Source organism: Protomyctophum bolini, assembly GCF_963924005.1.
Source record: "Protomyctophum bolini genome assembly, chromosome: 22".
In the NCBI taxonomy this organism is placed as follows: Eukaryota; Metazoa; Chordata; class Actinopteri; order Myctophiformes; family Myctophidae; genus Protomyctophum; species Protomyctophum bolini.
In genome coordinates, this window is record NC_137883.1 from 17,014,658 (window position 1) to 17,040,123 (window position 25,466).

The 25,466-nt window shown below is 43.9% G+C and overlaps 1 protein-coding gene across 3 annotated transcripts; it reads left to right on the top strand.

Annotated features, from left to right (window-relative positions):
• On the top strand, positions 1-25,214 carry st8sia3 (ST8 alpha-N-acetyl-neuraminide alpha-2,8-sialyltransferase 3). Of its 3 annotated transcripts, none has more exons than XM_080756830.1 (6): positions 1-642; positions 11,147-11,176; positions 13,554-13,676; positions 16,815-17,150; positions 17,785-18,006; positions 24,922-25,214. In XM_080756830.1, exons 1-6 carry the CDS (start codon positions 338-340, stop codon positions 25,205-25,207), a joined length of 1,302 nt encoding a protein of 433 aa, XP_080612956.1. In that variant the 5' UTR covers positions 1-337; the 3' UTR covers positions 25,208-25,214. The 3 variants fall into 3 exon arrangements, with proteins under 3 accessions (XP_080612956.1, XP_080612955.1, XP_080612957.1); XM_080756829.1 differs by lacking the exon at positions 11,147-11,176 and adding an exon at positions 11,612-11,713; XM_080756831.1 differs by lacking the exon at positions 11,147-11,176.
• The last annotated feature ends 252 nt before the right edge of the window (positions 25,215-25,466 follow it).

The window sequence follows — 25,466 nt, forward strand, 5'->3', positions numbered from 1 at the left end:
TCTCTCTCTCTCTCCCACCGCTTGATAACATCCGCTACGTAAACTCCGTAAGTCAAATGCGTTTTTTTTGCGCATTTTCTCGAATCTCGTCGTCCTTCCTCCGGCGTACGTCCTCCCCTCATGTAGTCATTTTGTGTCCATCCCCCCTCTCTCCTCCATCTGTCTTTTATTTCCAGCCGGCGTCTGTCTCTCTCTCTCTCTCAGCTCGCCTCTCACGGTCTTTTAATAAACGCGTTCGGTCGGCCGCCGGGTGCACAGTGCTGCTGCTTGCAACTCGGTCCCGCTGTGTCCTGATCGTCCGTCACCATATCGTATCCTTCTCGCCTTCTCTTTTTGGATGCGGTTCCTGTCCTCGGTGCTGTCCTCTGCCTCCTCCACGTCCTCCGCGCTCCTCGCATTCACACGCCGGGGATGTCAGCGGCTCGGCCCGGCTGTGCAGGGCTGCAGCTCGGCTGGCTCGTCCTCCGGCAGAATGGTGCGTCTCGCCAGCGCCCTGGGGCTCGTCATGTTCAGCGTGGCTCTGCTCATTCTGTCGCTCATCAGCTACGTGTCCATCAAGAAGGATTTCCTCTTCAGCACGTCGCCTAGGTATGCCGGAGCTGGCGGGGGCCCCAGGATGTACATGTTCCACGCGGGGTTCCGGTAGGTGGATTGGACGAAGTTTGTGTGTGTGTGTGTGTTTGATTGATGCATTCTGTGCCTTTTGGTTTACTGTAGGTCTACTTGTCTTGACTGGGGGTTCCAGGGGGTCCCCAGATAAATTATGGATTAGGAAGGTAACATATAGGTGGGGGTACCATGCAGGGCAGGGCTTCTCAGAGTGGGCGCCGTGGTACCCTAAGCCTAAAGTGACACCAGTCCAGGGGTCAGGTCAGAGGGTGCCTCAGAATACTTTGATAATATTTGGAATTCATCAGTGTCACTTCATTTTAACCACTTAAACCCTATAGGCTAATGTCATTCAGGCCAGGGTGCCGTGGATGGAAAAAGTTGTTTACGGGGGTGACCTGAGCCAAAAATGTTTGAGAACCACTGCACTATAGGATAGGGACATCTGGCACCTGCAACTGCATGTGTTTATCATCCTACTGGTTAAAAAAAGTTTCCTTTTAGTAGTTGCACACAAGTGTGTGTGCGTGTGTGTGTGGGTGCGTGTGCGTGTGCGTGTGCGTGTGTGTGTGTGTGTGTGTGTACAACCTGTACTATAGCTCTACTGGACTGGTTACAGGCAGCGGTGGTTCTCAAAGTGGGGTCTGCTGATCCTTAATTGAGGGGGTTCCAGGGGGTCCTCAGCTGATCCTTAATTGAGGGGGTTCCAGGGGGTCCTCAGATCAATTATGGATTGTTAGGAACCAAAATGGACCCCTGAGCCCACTCCACACCAACAAGTCGCCATGCAACTCCTTGCAACATGCAACTATTAAATGGACCCTTATGGTTATTTAACCTGGATGTAACATTGATGATAAACCTTGACCAGCTATATAGAGACCTAGCCAAAGCAGTTCTCAACAGGTACAAACAAAACAGAATAAGAAAGAAATAGTAATTTGGTTATATACATTTGGTTCCACTTGTAACTCTCAGAATCACTCTCTTTGTAATACCTTTTTTTGTAACAATCACTGCTCCTTTCTTTACAGAATACCTAATTATATGACCTCACCTCTTTATGCTTCCTGTATTGTATTTATAATGGTTAAATAAGAAAGAAATAGAGAACATATAGGCTTAGGACAAATAGCGAGCATTCTGCTAGCTAGCCTTTTGCTGTGATGATTTGACTGACATATATCCAAAGAAGGCCTTAGTTTGTATTGTTTGTATTGTATTGTATTGTATTGTTTTTAGCTACCAGCTCCATTCTGGCATGCATTTCTAAGGTAAAACTCGCTAAGAGCGCTCTTCTTCCCATCAATGTGCCTTGTGTTTCGGTGCTCTCAGCAGGTGGCATTTTTTAGCGGAGCGCCCCGGGGTGTGTTAAGTGGAAAACAGTTTGACCTAGTATTTTTGAGGGACGCTAGCCCTGCCCCTCTAATACGTGTCGTTTGGCAAGTCTATGTCATTTTAATGTTTGCTTAGAGCACTTAAATGATGTTTTTCGTTTGCCAGCCAAGTCTATGGACTTTAATGTTTGTTTATGGCACTTAGGATGTAATTTGTTTGCTAGCCAAGTCTATGGACTTTAATGTTTGTTTATGGCACTTAGGGTGTAATTTGTTTGCTAGCCAAGTCTATGGACCTTTATTTCCGTCTATCAGCCACTGGAGTATAGTGTGGTGGTGTTTACCTGCAGAGACAGATGGCTCTCTCGCTGTATTTTGATGTTTTCACTGTGGTTTTTTGGTAGCCCCCCAAAAACTCCCTATGTACCAAACCAAACCACCAAAATACAGCAGTGTGTTTCTGCAGGTAAACACCACCACACTACCAGTGGCTGATGACTGCTGCTATAGGGAAATGATTGGCAACAAATTCATTCAAAGTTAGAAAGTTAAAGTACCGGTATACTCACAGCGCTTCACTTTGTGCCTCGCTGTAAGCTTGTACTCGGTACATCTGCTGTTTTTGAACATTTTTGAAAAATCTTGAAAGTATGAGAACTCTTTGATTTAGAAGGCATTCCTAGAATCGGCCTCATGTCTTAATGGGTTAAAATGCAATGGACCGTGGCCTACCCATGGGTCGGCTGTACAGGCATTTTCAAGATTTTCAACTCAGCCTTGATCCACAAACGGTTGGCCGATGTAGGTTATTTGTACAAATAGCACTGATTACACTGTGATCAAACCAAGCGCTTCAAAACCAAGCGTCCCATGCACCTTGGAAACGCTCAGGAATTCATCATCCTGAATCATTCTGATATCCAACGCTCTCTGCCATGAAAGAAACACTTTCTCTTGAGTCCACAGTCTGGACACAGAAAGGCTACTAATAGTAGCCAAGGGGGACCTGCTAGCCTACAGTAGCTACAGTAGCAGTGGCTCATTTACCGCAACAGTAATTCCCCATCACACTCAATGGGTGACGGGTGACCTGTCTTGTCTGTGCTCTGTTCAGCATATACAGTCTAGCTGCCTTCAGGGAGCGGTGCCTGTACTTTAGACCAGTGGTTCTCAATCTGTGAATGACTTTTAAGACCTTTATAATACTTAAAAATCACACCTGTGTGAAGTGAGGGGCACTCTCATCATCATAATTAATACATCATCTCATTCCAGCCAATTAGAATTTGCGTCCTCACCTTCATCTTCAATGTTTGTGTTTACACAAACAATCAAAACCTTCCATTCATTGTCCATGGCATTTAATGTTTGTGTTTACACACAGTACACTAAAAGCTGGATATGCCCCTCAAAAAAAGAAAATAAATATTTATCTGTGGTACCAAGTCAAACACAATTGAATGCTAGTGCTTTTCAGGGCGGGGAGGATGGCGGCACCAGTTCAAATATGATTATTTTATGACTTATGACACTGTTTTGCCAGGAAATCTGTCTTGTACATATAGTACTCTGATTTGTCTGTCTAAACCTGCCTAAAGATTGCTATTAAGGAGCTGTCTTTATGTCTATTACAGCAGACTGTTTAAGTTCTATCTTCGGCAGGCCAAAGGCCAGGGCCGGAGATCATCCGGTCCTCATGGTGGCGCTATACAAGCCCACAAAGCCCCTCGCAATGTTTTCTTTCCCTGGATTCCTTGGATCGTGATTTGTGATGTAACTTCCCCCATAGGCCATGTCTCTTTATGACTCGGCAGAGTTTTCCTTTTTGCAATTTCATTGAAATACACTTTGTTACTCGTACAGATTTACATATTATTTAATGCCTGGAGGTGGTTATTGACAGAAACGTTGAGTAAATAAAGTTGTCCTTATTGTGCAAGTGCTTAAGTAAATGTAGTAGTGTAGTGCTTAAGTAAATGTATTCTTCCCACCATTGGAATGTAGATAAAGGTGGCTGTTTATTGGCTGTCTCAGCGCACCTCTTTGTCGATCAGTGCCAATAAAGACAGCTGTATTGAGCAGAGGATGTTGGTTTCCCCCAGGCAGCCGCCCACTCCATCTCTGACCTGTCTTATTGCTTCATCTCCTGTCCCTCTAGCTCAGCGGTTCCTAACCTGTGGGTCAGGACCCCCAAGGGAGTCCCCACATGAGTTGTGGGGGGTCAGGTGACAGTGAAGTGACCATTTATTTATATCTAAAAAACAAACAAATTAAATAATGGGAAAAAAGACAATTACTACTACAGCAAAAGTAATCAGCAAAATGTACTATAAAAACTGGTCAAACATTGACCAAATTGTCAAATAATAGTTCAAATATGATTATTTTGGAGGGGTCCTAAGTTCAAATATGATTATGTTGGGGGGTCCTAAGTTCAAATATGATTATTTTGGGGGATCGCGGCTTGAGAAGGAATGAGAACCACTAGCTTTTTTTATCCTTTTTTTAAAGGATAAAGTGACTGGGTAGGGATGGGATGATAATCGTCGTTATAATCATTTATTGTTGTAAAGATAACGTTCACAATAATTGTATTGCAGAGATTTAAATTTACCATGAAATTGTCCTCCGTCATACACTAGGATGAATTAGCTTTTGTTGGGCTGCAAATTCAGTGCCACTTAAACCCTCTATACTTAAATAGCAGATCATAAAGCTCGCAACTTTCGCAAGTACTCGAGCTTGTAGATCGGCTATTTTTGTTTGATATATAGAATAGGGATGCTGGGGTAGCTGGTGGTTCAAGTGGTTAACAAAAGTGGCATTTCAAGTTTTAAGCATATTTTGATTATCGTGATATCGTTAATCGCTATTATTTTTCCCACAGTAATCCTGACGTGTAACTTCCATATCGTCCCATCCCTATCTCTGGGACCCTAATCTACACTGTAAAATCTTCAATATTACTCTCTTGAGTGTACAGCACACAATAAAAATTGGTTCCATTTGTACACTCTCAGAGACTTTGTACACTCTCAGACCCTGTAAAGGTCCATGTTGGACCCCTCGTGGTCCCCGGACCACACGTTGAGCGAAGCACTACTCTCTCTATTCATGAATCCCTATTCACCCACACACTGTTTGTTTATGTGTGAGGGTCGTTAGCGGGTCATCAGCGCAACGAAAGCTAACCTTTCACCACAGGCCTCACAAATAAGAAGCAGCCCTTGTTTCAGTCTCACAGTCATGCAGGTTTGAGATTCCATTGTGGGGCTTGTACGGGTTTCATGGCCCATATGGTCCACATCATCACAGCACCGATGAAAACACAAACAAACAAAAAATCACGCAGGATTATTAACCCATTAAGACCTGAGGCCGATTCTAAAAAGAAATAAAACGTGTGGTGCCGTTGCCGTGTCAGTGGTTTTCAAACTTCATGTTAAGTGTGATTTTGTAGAAAAACCTCGGTCTGGCTCTAACAGGCTGGGTGGTGTGTGACAATTCAGTTGAGGTATTTATTTTGATTCCGGGCGGCGGGCTCGGGAGAACAATAACGCAACATGGAGACAGTATCACGCTATAGGTTCACAAAGTTTATTACAGCGAATACATATAGTGCTGGATAGTGATGTGACAACAAGATACGAGACATACTGTAGAAACGTGACATGATAATGACAATGCTGACCTCACTGGCGACATCTAACAGATGCCCCTTGTATCTATAAAGTGCATGCAGGCTGTAGTACAAATATAATGTATATAATATATGTAATGTGTGTATATATATATATATATATATATATATATATACACACCGGCACACACTCCGCGGGTGCGCAGGAGCCGAAGCACCCACTGGCAAAATAATAAGCCAATAATAATAAGTTGCGGGGCGGGTGGGCACATTAAAATATTTGTGCTACTCTAAGGTGGGCGCCCACTGTCGTTATAGGAACCTTCCGCCACTGTACACCGGTGTGTGTGTGTGTGTATATATATATATATATTTGTATTAATTTCTTGTTTTACAATTACCTCATGCATTTGAAGGGACATTACGGGCCTGTTGTTTTTCATTAGTGACCAAGTTTATCGTCATAATGCACTCTCACACAGTACACTATCCATTGTGTGTCTTGGCTCTCAAAACAATGGTAGATCAAAAATAGACAAGCATACTGTACAAGAAGCAAGTCTAACGTGTGTGCGTGCGTGTGTGTGCGTGCGTGCGAGCGTGCGTGTGTGCGCGTCCAGCGCAGCGCAGGGCAGTGTACAGAATATCGTCTCTTGTCGGGTGGAAACCTCATGTCAAACTGTTACTTTTAAGGATTCAAATTCAAAAGTACCAGATCGACAAGCTCAAAATGTGTCGGTTCTGCTACTTTGGATGCTTTTGCGTGACTCTGTACTACTATGATCAAGTAGGTTAATTTACAAAAAAATACGGAGATAAGAGGTTTCTGCCCGACATCAACCATAATATAATGTCTCCCAAAAGGGGAATTAAGAGGTGAGACAATAAAAACATGCTGCTCTCATTAGAATGGATGATGACGTCACCTCGCCGCTCTATCTCTGCTGAATCAGAGGTGAGCAGCAGGGCCATGCAGATGGCATTCCAAGGCGGGGGTGGGGGGCGGGTGTTCAGAGCGTGCACCACGCAGCTTTTGGGAGTTTTCACAGACATTTACAATCAATCATGCTTCTCCGAGGGTCTCCTCCTGTTTCCAATCGGCTACAGCAATTCCAGTGCCGGACAAAAGCAGGGGAACTGGTTTAACTGTCTGTCGTATACCATAGCCCTCACCCCCATAGTGAGCAGATGCTTTCAAAACAGCTGATCAATAGCAGGCTGCCGCCCGCACCGGAACCCCCACCAATTCACATACCAGCAAAAGAGATCCGCAGATGATGCCATAGTCACAGGCACTGCACACTGCTCTCTCCCACCTGGAGGAGAGGAGCTCCTATAGTGAGAATGTTTATAGATGACAATTTAGCATTCAACGCCATGGTCCCCTCCAGACTCGGGTGCCTACTGTACAGACCCAACGCCATGGTCCCCTCCAGACTCGGGTGCCTACTGTACAGACTCAACGCCATGGTCCCCTCCAGACTCGGGTGCCTACTGTACAGACCCAACGCCATGGTCCCCTCCCGACTCGGGTGCCCACTGCCTACTGTACGGACTCAACCCCCTAGCGTGCATGCACCTCAATCCTGGACTTTGTTGTTTTGGACACCGGGTGGTGAGGATGGCTGGTTACTGCCTGGTATGGGAACTGTACAGTCCCCAAATGCAAATCTTTGCAGAGGGTTGTGCTGACAGCCCAGCACATCAGTGGAGGAAAGAGCACAAGACCTTAATAGTCATCCCAACCATGGACTGTTACAGTCTGCACCTTCAAGCACCCCAAAGTGTGCTAAGACCAATGTACATACTTTATTTTTCTTCTTACAATTGGTTATTCTTTATTAGTTATTTGTTACTGTTTATTATTGATGCTACAATGTTGAGGAACCAAAACTGGTGCAAAATTATACTCTTGTATGCGATATGTACAGCGGTGGAACTTAATCCTTTGCATATACTCTAGCCATAGTAATTGTAGTTTGTGTTGTCATGATAGCAGTCGTCATACTGTGGTAGCAGCAGTAGTGGTGGTGGCTAAAGTCATAAACATAGTGACAGTAGCAGTGTTGTTGTCACTAATACCGGCCCGTTCAAGCCTGGGGACAAGAGGGCATCTGTCACTTAATCCAACTGTCATCAACTAGCACAGTACACATTCTCATTCCTGAATCCTTACTGGGGTCTCTCGATCTCCCTCTCTCTCCCTCCCTCCTCCCATACTCTCTGCCTGTTTTGTCTGTGTTTGAACCCTCCACTGTTCTCTCTGTGTCTATATTTGTCTCTCTCCTTTTTGGTCTCTATTTGTGCATCTCTCTTTTTGCTCGTGTATCCCTCATTGTCTCTCTCTGTGTTACTGAGACATCAGCTCAAATTGTTTTTATCCCACAACCCCAGACTACAAAATGGCAGAGATAACAGGATGGCTGGTGGGTGGGGGGCATTGATGAATTGATGAAAATGAATGAGATTGTTACAGTTGAATAGCCATATTGCTGCCTCTCTGCAATCAACATTGTGACATTTAACCCTTTAAAATCTGGAAAGCATCTGTAATTTTTTTTTTTTTATCCACTTTTTTATTCAGCTCTTTGCGTGTCATTGGAACTAAATATGTTTGAGATGGGGGTCATCTCACAATACATACAGTATAATGTTGGGGCCAATTGACATGAAAATGTTTGAGCACCATTTATATAACAAGAGAAAGCTGGACATTTTTAGAATTCGGACTCGCGATATACTTAGTTTATCAGGGCTCCCCAGGGCTCTATCCTAGGCCCCCTCCTTTTGTCCCTCACTCCCTTTATACTGTATGCCGTTGCCAATTAAAGAACCACTTCACCACTTTTCAACTTATCTTCATATAATTGGTCCTTACTAATGTTCATGATAAAATACCACAATTTTTTCCCCTACTCAGTCTGTGTCTCATAGGAGGGCTGTGGGCAGTTCAGAAACCCGTCCACCAGTGACATCATCGTTAGGCAGATTATGTTTTAAACAAGATTTATTTTTAAATATATTTAGATTTGTATTATCATGAGAACGTTGGCTTCCATTTTCGCATTGCAACTTTTCAGGAATAGAAAGCCTGCAGTTTCTATTAGCTTGGATTCCCCAATGATGATGTCACTGGTGGACGGGTTTCTGAACTGCCCACAGCCCTTCTATGAGACACAGACTGAGTAGAAATAAAATGTGCTATTTTATCATGAACATTAGTGAGGACCAGTTATATGAAGATAGGTAAAAAAGTGCTGAAGTGGTCCTTTAAGTATCTTTGCTGAAAATGCAACACTTTGTGAGCTTGAAGAGCTGATATCTTCGCCGTGTGTGTGTGTGTGTGTGTGTGTGTGTGTGTGTGTGTGTGTGTGGCGTGAATTCCGTTTGTGTCCGAGCATAGGCGTCGTAACCCCTATGTTACTCCGTGGTGGGAAAAGTAGTATGGTATGATACAAGAGAACGCTAACTTGTAAGTTTTATTTTTGTAGAAGAGGCAAACTAATAATATTGTTTATTCCGTTTGCTTTGATGGAATAATTGATTGAACATGCACACCATAATATGATTTGATTTGGGTGTGTTCCAAAATCAAGTGTTTGTGTTGTGTAAACTTGAAACATTATTGTACTATAAAAAGGTTATTTTCCCTTCATCTTTATCCTTTTTAGTGTAATAGTATTAGTTTACTATAATTAGATTAATACACGACAATCAACACTATCAAAGCAAACGGCATAAACAATAACTTTGCTTCTTCTACAAAAATAAAACGTACCATACCTCAGCCATGCCTATGCTCGGACACAAACAGAATGCACGCCCCCATGTGTAACTCTGATCGTAGCATAGTGTGAAAGCAGCTCTCGGTACCTAGAGCAGAATCCAGAGAGTGTGTTAATGGCTCTGAGCTGGAGGGAGATGTCCTTGGTACTGATTTACAACAGCAGCACCACGTCCATTCATTCTGCTGCTAGCCTGGAATCATTTCCAGCTGTCGTCGCTGTTTGTGGCATGAAGCAGCCCAAGGTTACAATGTGAAGCCCTGGGTGTCGGTGTATAACCGAGCGACGTACAAATGTAAGCAAATGGACCCTCGCAAGTGGACACTCGCTTGCTCAGAGTTATACCAATGGATACGCGACGGGTCCCATTTGGTTACATTTGTAGGTTTGTTTTTCTAGACCACAAATGTTAAAAATGCATGGAATTTAGATAGCGTGTTTTTTTTAGACAGATGCCAGGTTCACTGTTTACCCGATTCAATGTGCTGATTGTTATTCCGATGACATGCTTAGAGAGATGACAGGTTCATTCACTTCATTGTACATTGAAACAAGGATGTCAGGTAAACAGATTGTTATTTACAGTAGATGACATATTGCTTAGACAGATGCTAGTTCCATGGTTCACCTGGCATCCTAGTTTCTTGAGGCACTAACGCAGTTCTCTCTGCATTCTATGCATGGGGTTATTTACCTACCTACCTTGCTTATTGTACTGTATGTCCCTCTGGATAAGAGCGTCTGCTAAATACTTTAATTTAAAGGGTGTGCTTTACCGTCATTAATGGCACGCCTGCGTTGCTGCAGGGACAAACCCATTGGCGAGTTCTGTAAGCAGCACAGAAGTGTAAAGTAAAGTAAAGCACACCCTTGAGTATAATATTACGATTATACAACAGTTACCCTTAAAAAACACTTCAACTCACGTCAAGCTCAGATCGGTGAACCAATAGGATCCACCGGCTGTTTTGGCGCACCCGCCCCTCAGACCAGAAATCACACAGGCTGGGGCAGGCTGTGCTTGTTTAAGCACGGCTAGATCAACCAATCAGATTGCTTCCTCGAAACGACCTGTTGTATAATGGTAAATTGTAAATGGTATGCTCTCTGAGTTACGGAGGGATAAATGAACACTGAGGATTTTACTGTGTGTTCTTTGAGCACATTACGTGTATGCAGAGACACACGTGTGTTTCTTGTGAGTGAGATAAGACCGCAGGGTGTGTGGGGGAAGGGTTGACATTTTGAAGAAAACCACTTAGGGACACGTCCATAATGTCAGCTGGCTCTAAATGTGTTCAGCTTCGGGGGATATCATGTTTAAGAATATAATCCAGTACATTTAACCCATTGAAAGGATCCCTGGCTAATAAGCATAATTGCCCTCTATAACACAAATGTTAAATAAATAAATAAATAAATAAAACACCTTAAATATTTTATATATTTTATAAAAAGTTCATCTTTCACGCGATGATACCTTTTATAAACATGCCATCGGTATCTGTGATCTTATAGTACAAGCATAAAATGGGAAGCTTTTCAAATACAGAAGATGTCCTTATGTCCTTATGCACACCTACGGGGAGACAGGTGCGTCGGAGAAATCAACTGGAAGTGTTCTTCCAGAACAGAGTCTTCACTTTACAATTCACAATTTTATTTAAGCATATTTAAGCATTACAAATACAAAATGTTTACAGTATAACAATACATACAAGTGTTTTTTCTTTTGAGTTTTTGTTTTGTGTCATATTCCCCATGCCGACGTGCAGCGAGAGGCCCCCTCGCAAACCAGACCTGAGGTGAATAAAGTGTGCTGATTTCCCTTTCCTCTCGAACGCTAGAACTCAAGGGAATGTGCTTCCTTCCCTTCTACCCCTTACATTCTTCTGTTTATCTTCTTTCCCTGTTGCAGCATCATGCAACAATATGATCTATTTATTTATCAATGCGCTTCTTATGATGGGCAAAAGGTCTAGAGCTTTCCCGCTGCTGTTGATGACAATATATGATTTATGGCAGCGATACAATTTTTGAGCAGTAACACCTTTTCTTTCTGAAAATGAAACGGCATCAGCCAGCTTATGCTTCAGCTATTAGGGCGGCAACCAGCGGTTTCCTCCACAATTTCTATTCTATTTGGCACTTTTTTATATAATTGAATAATCGATCAGCTCGTTTTGTTTAATATTTGTATTTTTGTATCTATCCATCCATCTTCAACCGCTTATCCGTAGTCGGGCCGCGGGGCAACAGCTCCACCAGAGTGTTCCAGACTTCCCTCTCCAGAGCAACATTATTGACTTCCTCCTGGAGGATCCCGAGACGTTCCAAGGCCAGTGAGTCGATGTGTTTCCTCCAACTGCGCCTTGGTCTGCCCCGGGGTCTCCTCCCAGTGGGACGTGCTTCGAGGACCTCCCTAGGGAGGCGCCCGAGAGCCATCCTAACCAGTTGCCCGAACCACCTAAGCCGGCTCCTTTCCAGGCGAAGAAGCAGCGACTATACTACGAGTCTTTCTCGTGTGACTGAACTTCTCACCCTATCTCTAAGGCGCGATTCATACTCCTATATTAGAGCCGAATAAAAGTTGGTTCAGCTCTGTAGAGCCTACAAAGTGACATCATTTGAGGTTCGGGGGGGCGGGTACTGTCCTAAAGTTCGTCTCTTCGGTGCTACTGAAAATTTCTGACGAGCCGAAATCATTTCGGCACTACAGCGGTAAAATAGGAGTATGAATCGGCCCTAAGGGAGATGCCAGCCACCCGTCGAAGAAAACTAATTTCGGCCGCTTGTATTCGCAACCTTATTCTTTCGGTCATGATCCACACTTCATGACCAAAGGTGAGAGTAGGAACGGAGATTGCTCGGTAGACAGAGAGCCTTACCTTCTGCATCAGCCGGAGAATCGGAGCGGCAGGTAAAGGGCGGTATTCCAGTCGTTGTACCGCACGTAGTGACAAAAAGAGAGTTGAACCAGAAGCCAAAACTCTCTGTCTACCAAGCAATCTTCGTTCCTACTCTCACCTATGGTCATGTATTTCTTTTATACATCAACGAATGTGATTCCTCACTTTGTTGTACAACAGTGTCGTGCGGTAATAGATGACCTACAAGGTTGGCTATTTTTGCTATGGTTTAAAAAAAATATATATATATATATCTTTTAATCCATTTAGTTTTTTAACTATATTAAATTGATTAGTTGGATCTGTTGCACCCCTATCAGCTATACTGGCCAAGCAAGCAACTGACAACAGAGCCTAGCTCACCTTTGTGTAAAAAATTAGACACAAAGCATCGTAGAGTATGTTCAATTCATGGAGCTGATGATTCTACATTGCACTTTGCTGGCGCGGAAGTTTAATTTAGAACGGCATGAAATATGGCTTAGTTTGGGAAAAAGTCCAGAAATAGGCTATAGCTTGCTACACATTAGCCAACAATAATGCAATAAACATTAATCTTGCTTGATGTTAACTTGCTTGCTTACATGAGCAAAACAACCAGATTGCTAATAATCCGTGATTTTGACACGATGCCCTTTGTTTTTTAAAGTTTTGAAGTTACAAGATAAAGATGGTAGTCTACCCTGATAGCTGCATTCATATAATTAAAGGGCTTCCTTTTACAAAGTTTTATTAGCAATTTGGTTAAGCTTCCTCAGAATCACAAATGTATTAAAACCCACTAACACAAGCTATTTTGCTGGCTAAATAATATAAAAGTATTATTATGGACTAATCTGCGTATAGGCTACTGTATGTTTCTGGAGTGTTTCTGTAAACTACTACTATGCTGTTCCAAATGTCTTACCACCCCACCCTTGGCTAAATACTGCTGTTGTTACCAGGATGTTCCAGAGGCTGCTAGAATAAATAACACAGCTCTTGCTCTGATTGCCTGCAGAACTGGTTTAAATCATGTATATAAAAATATAAAAAATTAAAAAAAAATATATATACTATATATATATATATATTGTTGTATTTAATCCTTTAAAAAATTGCCCATGTACAATACATGCTCACAGCGTGCCGTAGGTAGCGCGTTGCATTTGTGAGCTAGTAGGCTATAGCCTATTTCCGGTGCATGTCATGGGCACTCGCGTAGCTAAGTATAAGTTGAGCTCAGAGCATCCTGGTCGTGTTGTCTAAGGTCCTTCTCTCTGGGTCCATGTAGCTCTCAGTTGGCGATGAAGTACCTGGACCCGGCGTTCACGCCTCTGACCCAAGCTCTGAACGAGGGCCTGCAGGAAAGCTCTGCCAAGTGGAAGTACAACAGGACCGCCTTCGTACGACAGAAGTGGGTTTTTTGCACACACGCACTCGCGCACACACACACACACACACACACACACACACACACACACACACACACACACACACACACACACACACACACACACACAGAGTGTGTGTTGAAGTTGATTTAGAAATTCTTGAACACAAACGGCACAAGCTTGGGAAACTCAACAAGTGTCTCCTTTAGGCATCATGTAACGATATATCGTATGTTGAGTCCAATCGATTCAAACTCGTGACAGTTTAAATGGAGATGCAAACAGCAGAGGGCACGTGACAAAAGATAAGAAATAAAGGATCTTTGTAAGAGACGTGATTTAAAAAAATAGCTTTCAGTCATTTGCTACATATTGAACAGAGGACAAGAGAATAAAATGAAAAGAAAAGGATATACTGGATTTGTGTGAGACAGTGGTTTTCAAGCCTTTTCATATTTAGTCTGCATTTGATGAGATTTAGCCTCGCAGTTGCAAAACTAAAGAATAGGTCCACAACATTTCCATGGTACCATAGGAGAGATAACAGGCAAAGGTTGATCAAAATAAAAATTCTTCTACGTATAGACTTCTTGTAAATTAACTCAAGTAATGCAGATGTTTAACAATAATTGAACTCTCAAGAGTTAAAGATCTATACATTTATTTAACAGGGTCAATACAAAAAAAACTATGTATTAAGTTGAAAAAACATGAAACCGTTGCGTTGTACATACATAGGGTTTATAGCCAGGGCTATAATTTGCAACCCCCGCAGGACCCCAGGGTCCATTTGGTTACCAATCATCATTTAGCTTGGGACCACCTGGAACCCCCTCAAGGACGAATGGTGGTCCCCGGACCACATGTTGAGAATCACTGGTGTAAGAGAAATAAAAATATATTTGTCTGGACAAAAAAAAAAGAAAGATCTAGTATCGTATTGTGAGTTGAGTGAATCGTTATATTCTGCTATCGCCTGTTTGGGGGGATGGCACCCGCTGAGTAGCCTGCATGGGGGGCCTACTGACATCTAGTTCCGCACACGCACGCACGCATGTACACACACACACACACACACACACACACACACACACACACACACACACACACGCGCATGCACACACACAGCACACACAGAGCAAGAAATGAGGTGGGTTCTGAACAGGCGGGTTGTCAGACTGTGGCTGGAGATAAAGAGAGACTGAATGAAAGGCTGTGGGAGCCAGCCAGGTTAGGATAGGACAGAGGAGAGCCTATACAAACCTGTGGGCTGTGAGGCTACTGCAAGCAGGCCAGCACATACCTGGCTGGCAATATAAGTTAGTGATAATACTTTGTAACCTTAACTAACTAATGTAAGAAAGAAAAAAGAGAATCTGTTTTCATTGTGATACTGATAAAGGAACTTAATGGGTTAAGTGTATTGTGTTTGTTCCACAGTTCCACTAGTCATCCTCTCTTGGTTGTTGTCTCTAGAGCAGTGGTTTTCAACCAGTGGTCCTTGAGGGGAGAGTTGGTAACCTGAGGGGTTTCCACGTGGTCCCCAGCTAAATGATGGAGAGTTGGTAACCTGAGGGGTTTCCACGTGGTCCCCAGCTAAATGATGGAGAGTTGGTAACCTGAGGGGTTTCCACGTGGTCCCCAGCTAAATGATGGAGAGTTGGTAACCTGAGGGGTTTCCAGGTGGTCCCCAGCTAAATGATGGAGAGTTGGTAACCTGAGGGGTTTCCACGTGGTCCCCAGCTAAATGATGGAGAGTTGGTAACCTGAGGGGTTTCCACGTGGTCCCCAGCTGGAGAGTTGGTATTAGTTTCATTTTATGCTCTCAAGAGTTAAATTATTGCTAAACATCTGCATTACTTAATTTACAAGAAGTCTACACAATTTGAGAATGTAGAATAATTGTTATTTTGATCAACATTAGCCTGTTATCACTTTTATGGTACCACATCAAATCACAAATCTCATCAAATAGTGTTCCGTGGCTCAAAAGCCGAATACATAAAGGGCCTCGATATGAAACGGTTTCCCACTGCTCTAGACTATAGTATTACACTTTATACAAACAGTAGAGGAGACAAGGGTTGTGCTGATATATATGCACATATTACATTAATATGCATATTGCTAATATGCATACTATATTACCGGTATAGTGTATGTATGTTTATCTACAGTAATACTATCTACTGTTCCATCATATGTAATTAAATTGAATGTAAATGAAGCCCTTCATAAGCCCCCCCACCGCAGTACACTGACATCTGAATCATAATGATAATTGTTTCTGACCCGGTAGAAACGGGTCAGGTCGCTATGCGTCCTTTCGCTGATCCTTTGATTTAACCTGTTTAACCCATTTTGGGGCGGGAACCCCTTTTGGTGTTAGCATTATGCTATGCTTTAGCTATTGAAAAATAGCAGATCTACAAGCTCACGAGCTTGTAGGTCTGTTTTTTTTTTTATCGAAGAACGACTGATATAGAAACATAGCTTTTTCAGAAAACTGTTAGGATTTAGAAGGCATTTGTAGAATCTGATCTCAGGTCAAAATGGGTTAAACAGGGGAAGCGTACGTGTCATTTTAACTGTTTTTTAATGGTTTAACTATTAAAAAAATGCAGATGTACTTAGCTCAGTACTCAGTACTTAGCTCACGTTGTGCCATGAGCTTGTAGATTTCCTTTTTATTAATTTTTTATTTATTTAGTTTTGAAAAATAATTGCAAATCTTTGAATAGATATATCTTTAAAAGCGAATATTTTGAACTCAAAGCTTGACATGAAAATGTTTTGAGCACCACTGATATAGCAACACAAGTTCTTCAGAAAAATAAGGATTTAGAAGGCAATTTGTAGAATTTAATTGAATTAAATAATCTTCATTTTGCTTTCTTCTGAATGTTTTTTGAGTGTACGTGACCCACAAATGGGTCCCGACCCAGTACAGTGTTTGGAAACCACTGCTCTAGCAATTCTAAGGGGTCCTTGAGGGAGTTCCAGGGCGTCCCCAGCTAAATAAATAAAACTAAATGGATCCTTATGCGTCTGTAACTCAGAGAGTGTACGGGTCCATTTGGTTCCATTTGTACACTCTCAAAAAAGTGTGAGAACCACTGTTCTAACACATCATGCTGTAACCATCTCTCCTCCTCCTCCAGGAAGGAGATCTCGCGGTACATCGACATCCCACACAACTTCTCGCTGACGCGCGGGGCGGTGCGCCTCGGACAGCTCATGCACTACGACTACTCCAGCCACAAGTACGTGTTCTCCATTGGCGAGAACTTCCGCTCGCTGCTGCCCGAGGCCTCACCCATCCTCGGCCGGCACTACAACGTCTGCGCCGTGGTCGGCAACAGCGGCATCCTGACGGGATCGCGCTGCGGCGCCGAGATCGAGAAGTTCGACTTTGTGTTCCGCTGCAACTTCGCACCGACCGAAATCTTCAAGAGGGACGTGGGCCGACGCACCAACATGACCACCTTCAACCCAAGGTTAGTATTAACACATTATTAACCCATTATAATAATAATACATAATACTAATAATAATAATAATGGATTTTATTTATAATGCACTTTACATTCCTCAGAATCTCAAAGTGCTACAGTAGACAAAAGTACGTAAACAGTAGGCAAAAGCATAAAATAACCTCACACGATTAAAAACACACAACTAAGCATCAAGGAAACAAAACGGTTTTAAACATGAGGGCATGCAGGGTCACGGAATAAAATCTGTGAATTTAGAAGAAAGCCTTGTTAAAAAGGTAGGTCTTTAGTCCTCTCTTGAAGGAGTCAATTGACTGTGGCACTCTCAATTGTGTGGGGAGTTCAGGGGCAACTGCCCCTGAACGCAGAAGGCCCTGTCACCCATGGTGCGCAGGTTGGCCGTGACGGGGTTGTTTGAGGAGCGGAGGGTGAGGGTCGAGGGTTTCAGGGAGACTAATTCCTTGAGGTAGGGCGGCATTTCTGTATCTAACCCATTATTAACCCATTAACCCTTTTAGACCTGAGGCCCATTTTTTATTTTAAATGCTTCTAAATCAGAAATCAGTTTTCTGAAAAAACAATGTTTCTATGTTCTATGGCGCCACCCCCCCCCCCCCCCCCCCCCCAATGCACACAGCATCCTGGAGAAGTACTACAACAACCTGCTGACGGTGCAGGACCGCAACAACTTCTTCCTGAGCCTGAAGAAGCTGGACGGCGCCATCCTGTGGATCCCCGCCTTCTTCTTCCACACGTCGGCCACCGTCACGCGCACGCTCGTCGACTTCTTCGTGGAGCACCGGGGACAGCTGAAGGTGCAGCTAGCCTGGCCGGGCAACATCATGCGCTACATCAACAAGTAAGTAGTCCACACAGAGAGAGAGAGAGAGAGGGGTGTGTGTGCGTATCTTTTGACTTTGTATCGTATCGTTTAGCAATAGAAATAATCGGTATCGAATCGTTTTGCAATGGAAATAATCAATTGTATCAATAATGCATTGTTTTTTACCAAGAAAATATAAAATGTAATTACTTTTCCATTCCATATAGCTACACTTGGTCTATCGATAAATGTGTATATTCTCTGTGTTCATGTCAAGGCGTGGGTTTGTCCATTATGTGTTACAATGTCCATCTATTTGCCAGAGAATCGCTGTGTTTACTTATTTATATCCATAATAATAAATCTTACCCTTAAAAAAACAGCACTATCCACAAGTTTCACACATATGTAACTTGCTAAATAGTTACTATATCGATTACGAATCATTGTATCGTATCGTCAACCCTGTATCGTGATACATATCGTATCACTGTAAAATGTATCGGTACACCCCTAGTGTGCGTGCGAGTGTGACAGTCATAATCTCCTTGAATAGTTTTCATTTCGTTTTAGTCACATTTTAGTCACCTGGAATGTTTAAGTGTCAGTCTAGTTTTAGTCGACTAAATATCACCAGTAAGACGCCTGAGGGTGAGAAGCGACCTCGCCCATCCGCCTGGGTGACAGCAGACTGCTGGGCGAGCACTGGTCTTAATTTTCGGGCCTGTTAAGAACTATAGTTTTCGCTGGCTGCGGAGCGTGGCTGCACTAATAACTTTGGGGCAGGCCCGTCTAGAGTTTAAATGGACAGGTAGGTATCAGTCAAAAGGTACATTGAAGCACAGTCTAGAAGGGTCCACTGTATCTAAGACTATAGCATTGATTTATGAAAAAATATATATACTGGTATATTATACACTATTGTCATCGTGCGTCATCATGCATCAGCCAATCAAATCATCACATTTCATGGTACATAGTATACACAGTCACACAGACACACAAAGGAAGGGCACTAGCCTCTCATATGCACAGCTTTGTGTAACAAAAACAAATGTTTTCCCAGTTTTAATAGGTTAAGCAGTGCATTTATTCGTTTATTTTTGCCTTTATTGATAGTTACTAGTGAAGATAGGAGAGTAGAGAGAGAGAGAGAGAGAGAGGGAGAGACATGCAGCAAAGGTTGTCATGAATGGGTCTTGTCTTGAACACGTGACGTGACGTGCTGTCAGGCCAGAGCCTATATGCGCCTATATGCGCCTGGACCACTAGGCCAGCGGGTGCCCTGTATTGTTGTTTTTGGTGGGGGCTGTATTAAAATCATCAGGTGGATGGCGGATGGATGTCACAAACGTAAATTGCACTGATGTCAGACCACAACTGAAACTGTTGCCTTAACAATTGGTGATTTGAACATGTGGACCCTGGGGGGTGGGGGGGACATGTCTTTCTTTTGTTGAATGTTGATGTTGAAACCGTTAGTCCTTTCTCCAGCATCTGGAACGGGACCTCCGATCTGAACACGTTGAAACTTGTAGTCCTTTGCTCTGGAGGAACGCATCCTGATTGGGTTCACGACCCAAGAATTTCCTCAGCATTTCCTTGGCATTCTTAGAACCACCAGGCTTCAGGATACAATTTCTGTAGTCCAAACCCACCTTAGGGTTCATGATGCCTTCCCGTTTGAAACGGCTGTAGAACATGTCCATGGCCAACACCTCACTCCACAGGTAGCCATAGTACTGGCCATTTATTATGCTAGTCCCTTGAGAAGGGAACACTCCCAGACTCTTCGGATGGGTGTGAAGACGTTGTTCCAATTTAGCTAGTTCTATCTTAGCCAGGAATTCCCTACGGGCGATTGCGGGATGAGACTTGATGAGTTTGTCCAGCAGGTCGTCAGGAATCGGAGCTCCCGTCTTGTAGTGTTTAGAAATTCTCTGTAGTGGTTCCTTCTCCCAAACCCAGTTTTCCAACATCTGGGACGGAGCTTCTACAAAGTCCTTCTCCACGTGGAATGCATGGAATGCAGTGTAGTCAACCTGAGCACAGAGGTGGTGCATGACGTGACCAAAAAAAGTAAATAATAAATATTTTCAAGTTTTAAAAAAAAACAACTAAATTATAACAATGTTTAAAACACCAAAAGGGGTTCCCGCCCAAAATGGGTTAAGAAATCCATTCACATCCTTATTGGCCTTGCCTTTATTTGGTGAATGTGTGCAATCACGTGACTTCTGTTTTTACGGTGTGGCTCTGAAAGTGGCAGCCATCTGAGGTCACCACGTCATCGGCTAGACTCATACAGAGCCGGCCTGTCTAGAAAGAAGTGAGCGGTGGTCGAGCGGGGCTGAAACCTTTCCCAAATAGGGAGCTAAAGTATGTCATAGATACGTCGTTGATGACTGACGTCATGGACTGAAGTCTGAGCTCCACAACGTGATGTTTATTGCAGTGGTTATCAAAGTGGACCACCATGGGCAGACGTGACGTCGGGGGAGGTGGGGGGGGGGGGACACACACCATCTAGCCCCCTCAGTCAAAATCACCTGTGTGAAGTGAGGGGCGATCTTATGGTCGTACGTCATCATAAATCATCTCATTCCAATGCCAATCAGAATCTGCGTCCCGTTGTGTTGCGCAGTGTTTTGTGTTACGTCAAAATTGTCAATGGGATGTAAAGTTTGTGTAGGACAAAGTTTGTGTTAGCACACACACCAAAAGCTGGACATAGGAGGCTTTTTGAGGCTTTGTTGAGGCCTCAAAATGTAAATAAAAACCTTCTGGTACTTTTTAATTTCGGTTTCGAGTTTCCGGTCAGTGGTGTTGTGTGGACCAGGTGGGACTGATAGACAGACATGACATGGACTTCAGCTTGAACTTTCTTTCAAAATGAAATGGAAAAAGTACCCTGTACTGGTCCTTTTGGATTCATATGTACACTCAAGAGTTATGGGGGTCCGTGGCCTATAATGCCGTAACGCACACAGTAAACCGGGGGTCCTTGAAATGAAAAGGTTTGAGAATCACTAGTTTCATTGGACCCATGCATGCCCCGTGTGCATAAATACCATGTAATGGTTTTGCGCGTGTAGTCCCCGCATACAGACCATTTATGATTTTGAATAAAACTATTTAAGCGTGAATAATGATATTTAAGCGCGACGTGTCACACTGGGATGGATGTGAGATGCGTGGAGGTTTGAGCGTGGGCGTGTACGGGTCCAGTATGGCCATGCCTATCCCATCCATGATGTCATAGTGTACTACTGTATGTGTGCCTACCCTTTTAGCTGTTGGGGGCTCATGTAAATCTACAGCCTTTATAGCCATAGTAAATTTCTCTTTTTCTTTAACGTGTGTAGTGTGCGGGCGGTGGGGGGGGGGGGGGGGGTGGGTGCACTAGCGTGGTCACCCCAGGGCAGCACACGGTGTTAATCCAGGCCAGCAGCTTTACGCTCCAATAAAACATCATCAACACATACAGTATACAGCAGTGGTTCCCAAACCTTTTAGCTCGAGACCCCAAACAGAAATTAGACGTTTGCCCCGCGGGACCCAAGCTAGTGAAAATGGCAGATCTACAAGCTCACGCGTTGTGAGCATTGTGAGCTTGTAGATCTGCCATTTCACTAGCTTGTAGATCATCTGTCTTCCCCAATTCTACTTCAACATTTGTTTTCTTTTCATTTTTTTATTCTTGAAATTACTTTGAGAAAATATGGATTTTCTTTTTTTGGAGCTGAGTGAGGTTGAACGTGGAGGCCATCTGATTGTAGTGGGTGTACGACTGTACGTGCTGTATGAATGAACTTGTTAGCGAATAAGAATGGGGTGGAGATTGGAGTTATGTCTGACTAATACTTGGCACACAGTGTCGTGCATCAAAAAATAGCCGATCTAGGGCATCAATTTTCGGCTTTGGGATTAGGGTTTAAATGGCAAAACGTTGCAAAAATGTCAGTCACGAAATCCGAAAATCTTCATGTCCTCACAAGGTGTGTGTGTGTGTGTGTGTGTGTGTGTGTGTGTGTGCCCGTCAGCAGTAGTTTTGGGGATAACCCCATGTGTACCATGTGGCTGTATTGTACTGAGCAATGGGGTAGAGACCAGTACGGTACAGAGGATTTAGACCCCAAAGCCGGATTATAGAGAAAGGGCTATTTTATGAAAGGTATGGCACAGAGTTGTAATGGAGTGTGTGCGTGCGTGCGTGTGCATGCGTGTGGCTGTCTCAGTGCAGTGTGGGTAACTGAAACGTGTGCACGTTTTTCCTCATGTGTCTGTGTGTGTAAAGAGGGATTTATGCCTAGTGGTTTAACATTGTGGCATTGTGAATAGACAGGTGGTACAGTAATCTGGACCAATCCCATTATATCTACCTGCTCTGGGAAGCATTACCGGGTTGTAAGCAGCTCAGGATGGATAGAAAACCTTAAGGACGTCCCAGAGTGGCTTTTGTTCAGGCCAGTTTGGAAGGCTTTTCCTTACTAACGCTTCGTTTATACTATTACCTTTCCGTCGTCGCGCACTACGAGCGACGCAAGGCTCGTTGTGAGATTTCTGCTATTTAAATTCTACATTTTAAAGGGATAAGATGACACTGAGGATTTTACTGTGTGTACATTTGAGTGTCTTGAACTGTCTTCCCCCACCTTTCTTTATGAAACAACTTCATAGGTCACGGTGGCGCGGTCAGTCGCCTCACAGCTAAAAGGTCCGAGTTGCGTTCCTACCGGGGACGTTGCGGGCGTCATCAGCGCCTATACCCTAGGTGGGGTTGGTGAAAGGGTGTGCATATATTTGGTCCGACATAGTAATACCTCAAATTTGTAGTACCACTTTCTGCCTATTTATGAATCCGTCTATGAATCTAAGGGGCCTGGCCCCTGACACAGTGAAAGCGTCATTGGACGTGAGCGTCACTGACCCACTTGACGCCTCCAGTGTGGCTACAGCCGCTGTAAACACTGTGCGTTTGATGCTTTCAGTGTTTCAGGGCCATAGCATGCCCCGTTGTTAATTTTTATTAGCTGCAGCTGTTGCTAATGCTTACATCACTGGCTCTCGAGTGAGGTCTGGCAGGGACCCTCAGGGGTCCTTGAGGGGGTTCCAGGGGGGTCCCCAGCAACGTAATATATCTCAAAGTCAGCGTAAGCACTTTTAACCAAGCTCTACTACTGTATTTACCAAAAGAAAGTCTTCCAATATGTTTAATAATTTCAGATGGGGTTCCGCAGACAAATACATTTGGGGATCCTTGACTTGGGAAAGTTTAGTGAACCACCGGCTTACAGTACATCACAGTGTACGATAAGTGTTATGTAGCCTGCCATGTTTTTATCCTGCTTTAGTTCTTAACCTGAACCTGAAAACAAACAACATTGTGCAATCAGCTAGCCTAGGTTTCCATCCCCCTTTTAAGTGGTTAATGACACCGACTGACTTCCATTGAAAGTGACGTGTTGCCTGTTGCTTTGTTATCTGAAGGCAGAGTAATTAAACTGGTGACATATTGGGCAGTGTTACATTTAATGTTAAATAAGGCTTTGTCTTGGCAGTGAGGCTGGAGCCAGTATGTCTGGAAGCACACACCGTTATCGTGGCTGGAGAAGCCATTCTCTCAGCATGGCCTTGTAGTTAGTTATTGTAGCAGACATGCCATTAGTTAAGGTTAAGATAGGATTTTAATTCTGCCCGGCAACAGCACACTATCATTTTATGTTTACATTTTCAATGGTTAAGTAGAATTGCTAGTGTGTGCATGTGTGTGTGTGTGTGTGTGTGTGCATGTGCGGGAGAGGGAGATTTCCTATAGACAGTTTATGTAGGCAACTACATTAACGTTACAAATATCCCTGACTGAGAAGAAATCATGTTTCTATGAGTTATTAGTTGGCCTATTTTTGGAAGAAACACTACAATAAGCTCCAAAGCTTAAAATACTCAAAATAGTTTCACTGCTGAAGTTTTTCACTAACCTTTGAAGAATCACCCAATTGCGCACCCACGGTCCTGACCAACAACAACAATGGGGAACAGCAATTACGCTCCATAGATTTTGCAAAAAATGGCCGATTAAACAAATAAAACACAACTCGTGTAACTCGTGCTCGGGACGGCTGTGTCAGCTGACCAGTGACACAGCTGGTGCTCATAATACCGTCAATCATTAATCAAGAATGCAAACATGCAAAGATCATCCGATCATCACGATGTGACAATGGAAATGACAGAAAGACCCAATATTCATATATCACAGGGAGATCATAATAAACAAACAAGTGATACACCCATTTTCTTTAAAAACATGATTAATTAACCAGTCAACTGGAACACATGACATGACATCAGGTATGCACCATCATAAAAGTCAAGTGAAACAGATGACAAACACTGCCTCTTCTACTATAACAATGGTGAAAAAGGATGTTTGTAGGTCATTTTATATTCAATAGAGCACCGAAGTCTGACATCAATATCGGTAGACGGCGCAAATCCACAGGTTTGTGTACTCTTGCATTATAATCCCCATAGGGGGATTTTAGATCGCCTCATAAGAACTGTTTGAAAAATAATCCGGTCATCCCGGCCGCTTCACTCATATGGGTATGAAGAATCAACTGACTGAGAGAAAACGCTAATGTTACTGCAACTGAATTAGTTACATTTTCACATATCATATTATGAGTGACTGACTGTTGCAAAACGATACAGAGACACCTCCCTGACAATAACGCTGAGACAGCTTGTTTATTTTTGGACCACAACGCTTATAGTAGACGATATTAAGATCACCCCATGTTATTCTCCATAGAGAAATTACTTCCGTGAACCAGGGGAATCGAAGGGATGAGCGAGTTACGTCAGGACTTCGGTGCTCTATAAAAATGGAGTTGTCCTGACATCCTATAGTGATTTGTCTCTCCCTCCCGCCCCCCTCCCTGCCAGATACTGGAAGACCAAACAGCTGTCTCCGAAGCGCCTGAGCACCGGCATCCTGATGTACACGCTGGCGTCCTCCATGTGCGACCAGATCCACCTGTATGGCTTCTGGCCGTTCGGCTGGGACCCCAACACGGGCAAGGAGCTGCCCTACCACTACTACGACAAGAAGGGCACCAAGTTCACTACCAAGTGGCAGGAGTCGCACCAGCTACCCGCCGAGTTCAAGCTGCTCTACAAGATGCACACAGAGGGACTGCTCAAACTCAGCCTCTCGCACTGCGCCCTCTAGGGTCCCCCCCCCCACCCCCCGCAAAGCGCCTCTCGCACTGCGCCCTCTAGGGTCCCCCCCCCCCCCACTGCGCCCTCTAGGGTCCCCCCCCCCCCCACCCCCCGCAAAGCGCCTCTCGCACTGCGCCCTCTAGGGTCCCCCCCCCCCCCACCCCCCACCTCTCGCACTGCGCCCTCTAGGGTCCCCCCCCCCCCACCCCCCGCAAAGCGCTGCGCTTCTTTTACTGCTGATAGGGCTGGGCTAATATCAAACGTCACCG

Excerpts from the sequence above, each read along its gene's own strand:
- st8sia3 (XM_080756829.1), top strand. The coding sequence starts at position 338 with ATGCGGTTCCTGTCCTCGGTGCTGTCCTCTGCCTCCTCCACGTCCTCC. Across the intron at positions 643-11,611 it reads ATGTTCCACGCGGGGTTCCG|TCGGGCCGCGGGGCAACAGC; the intron begins GTAGGTGGATTG and ends GCTTATCCGTAG. Across the intron at positions 11,714-13,553 it reads CCCGAGACGTTCCAAGGCCA|CTCTCAGTTGGCGATGAAGT; the intron begins GTGAGTCGATGT and ends GGGTCCATGTAG.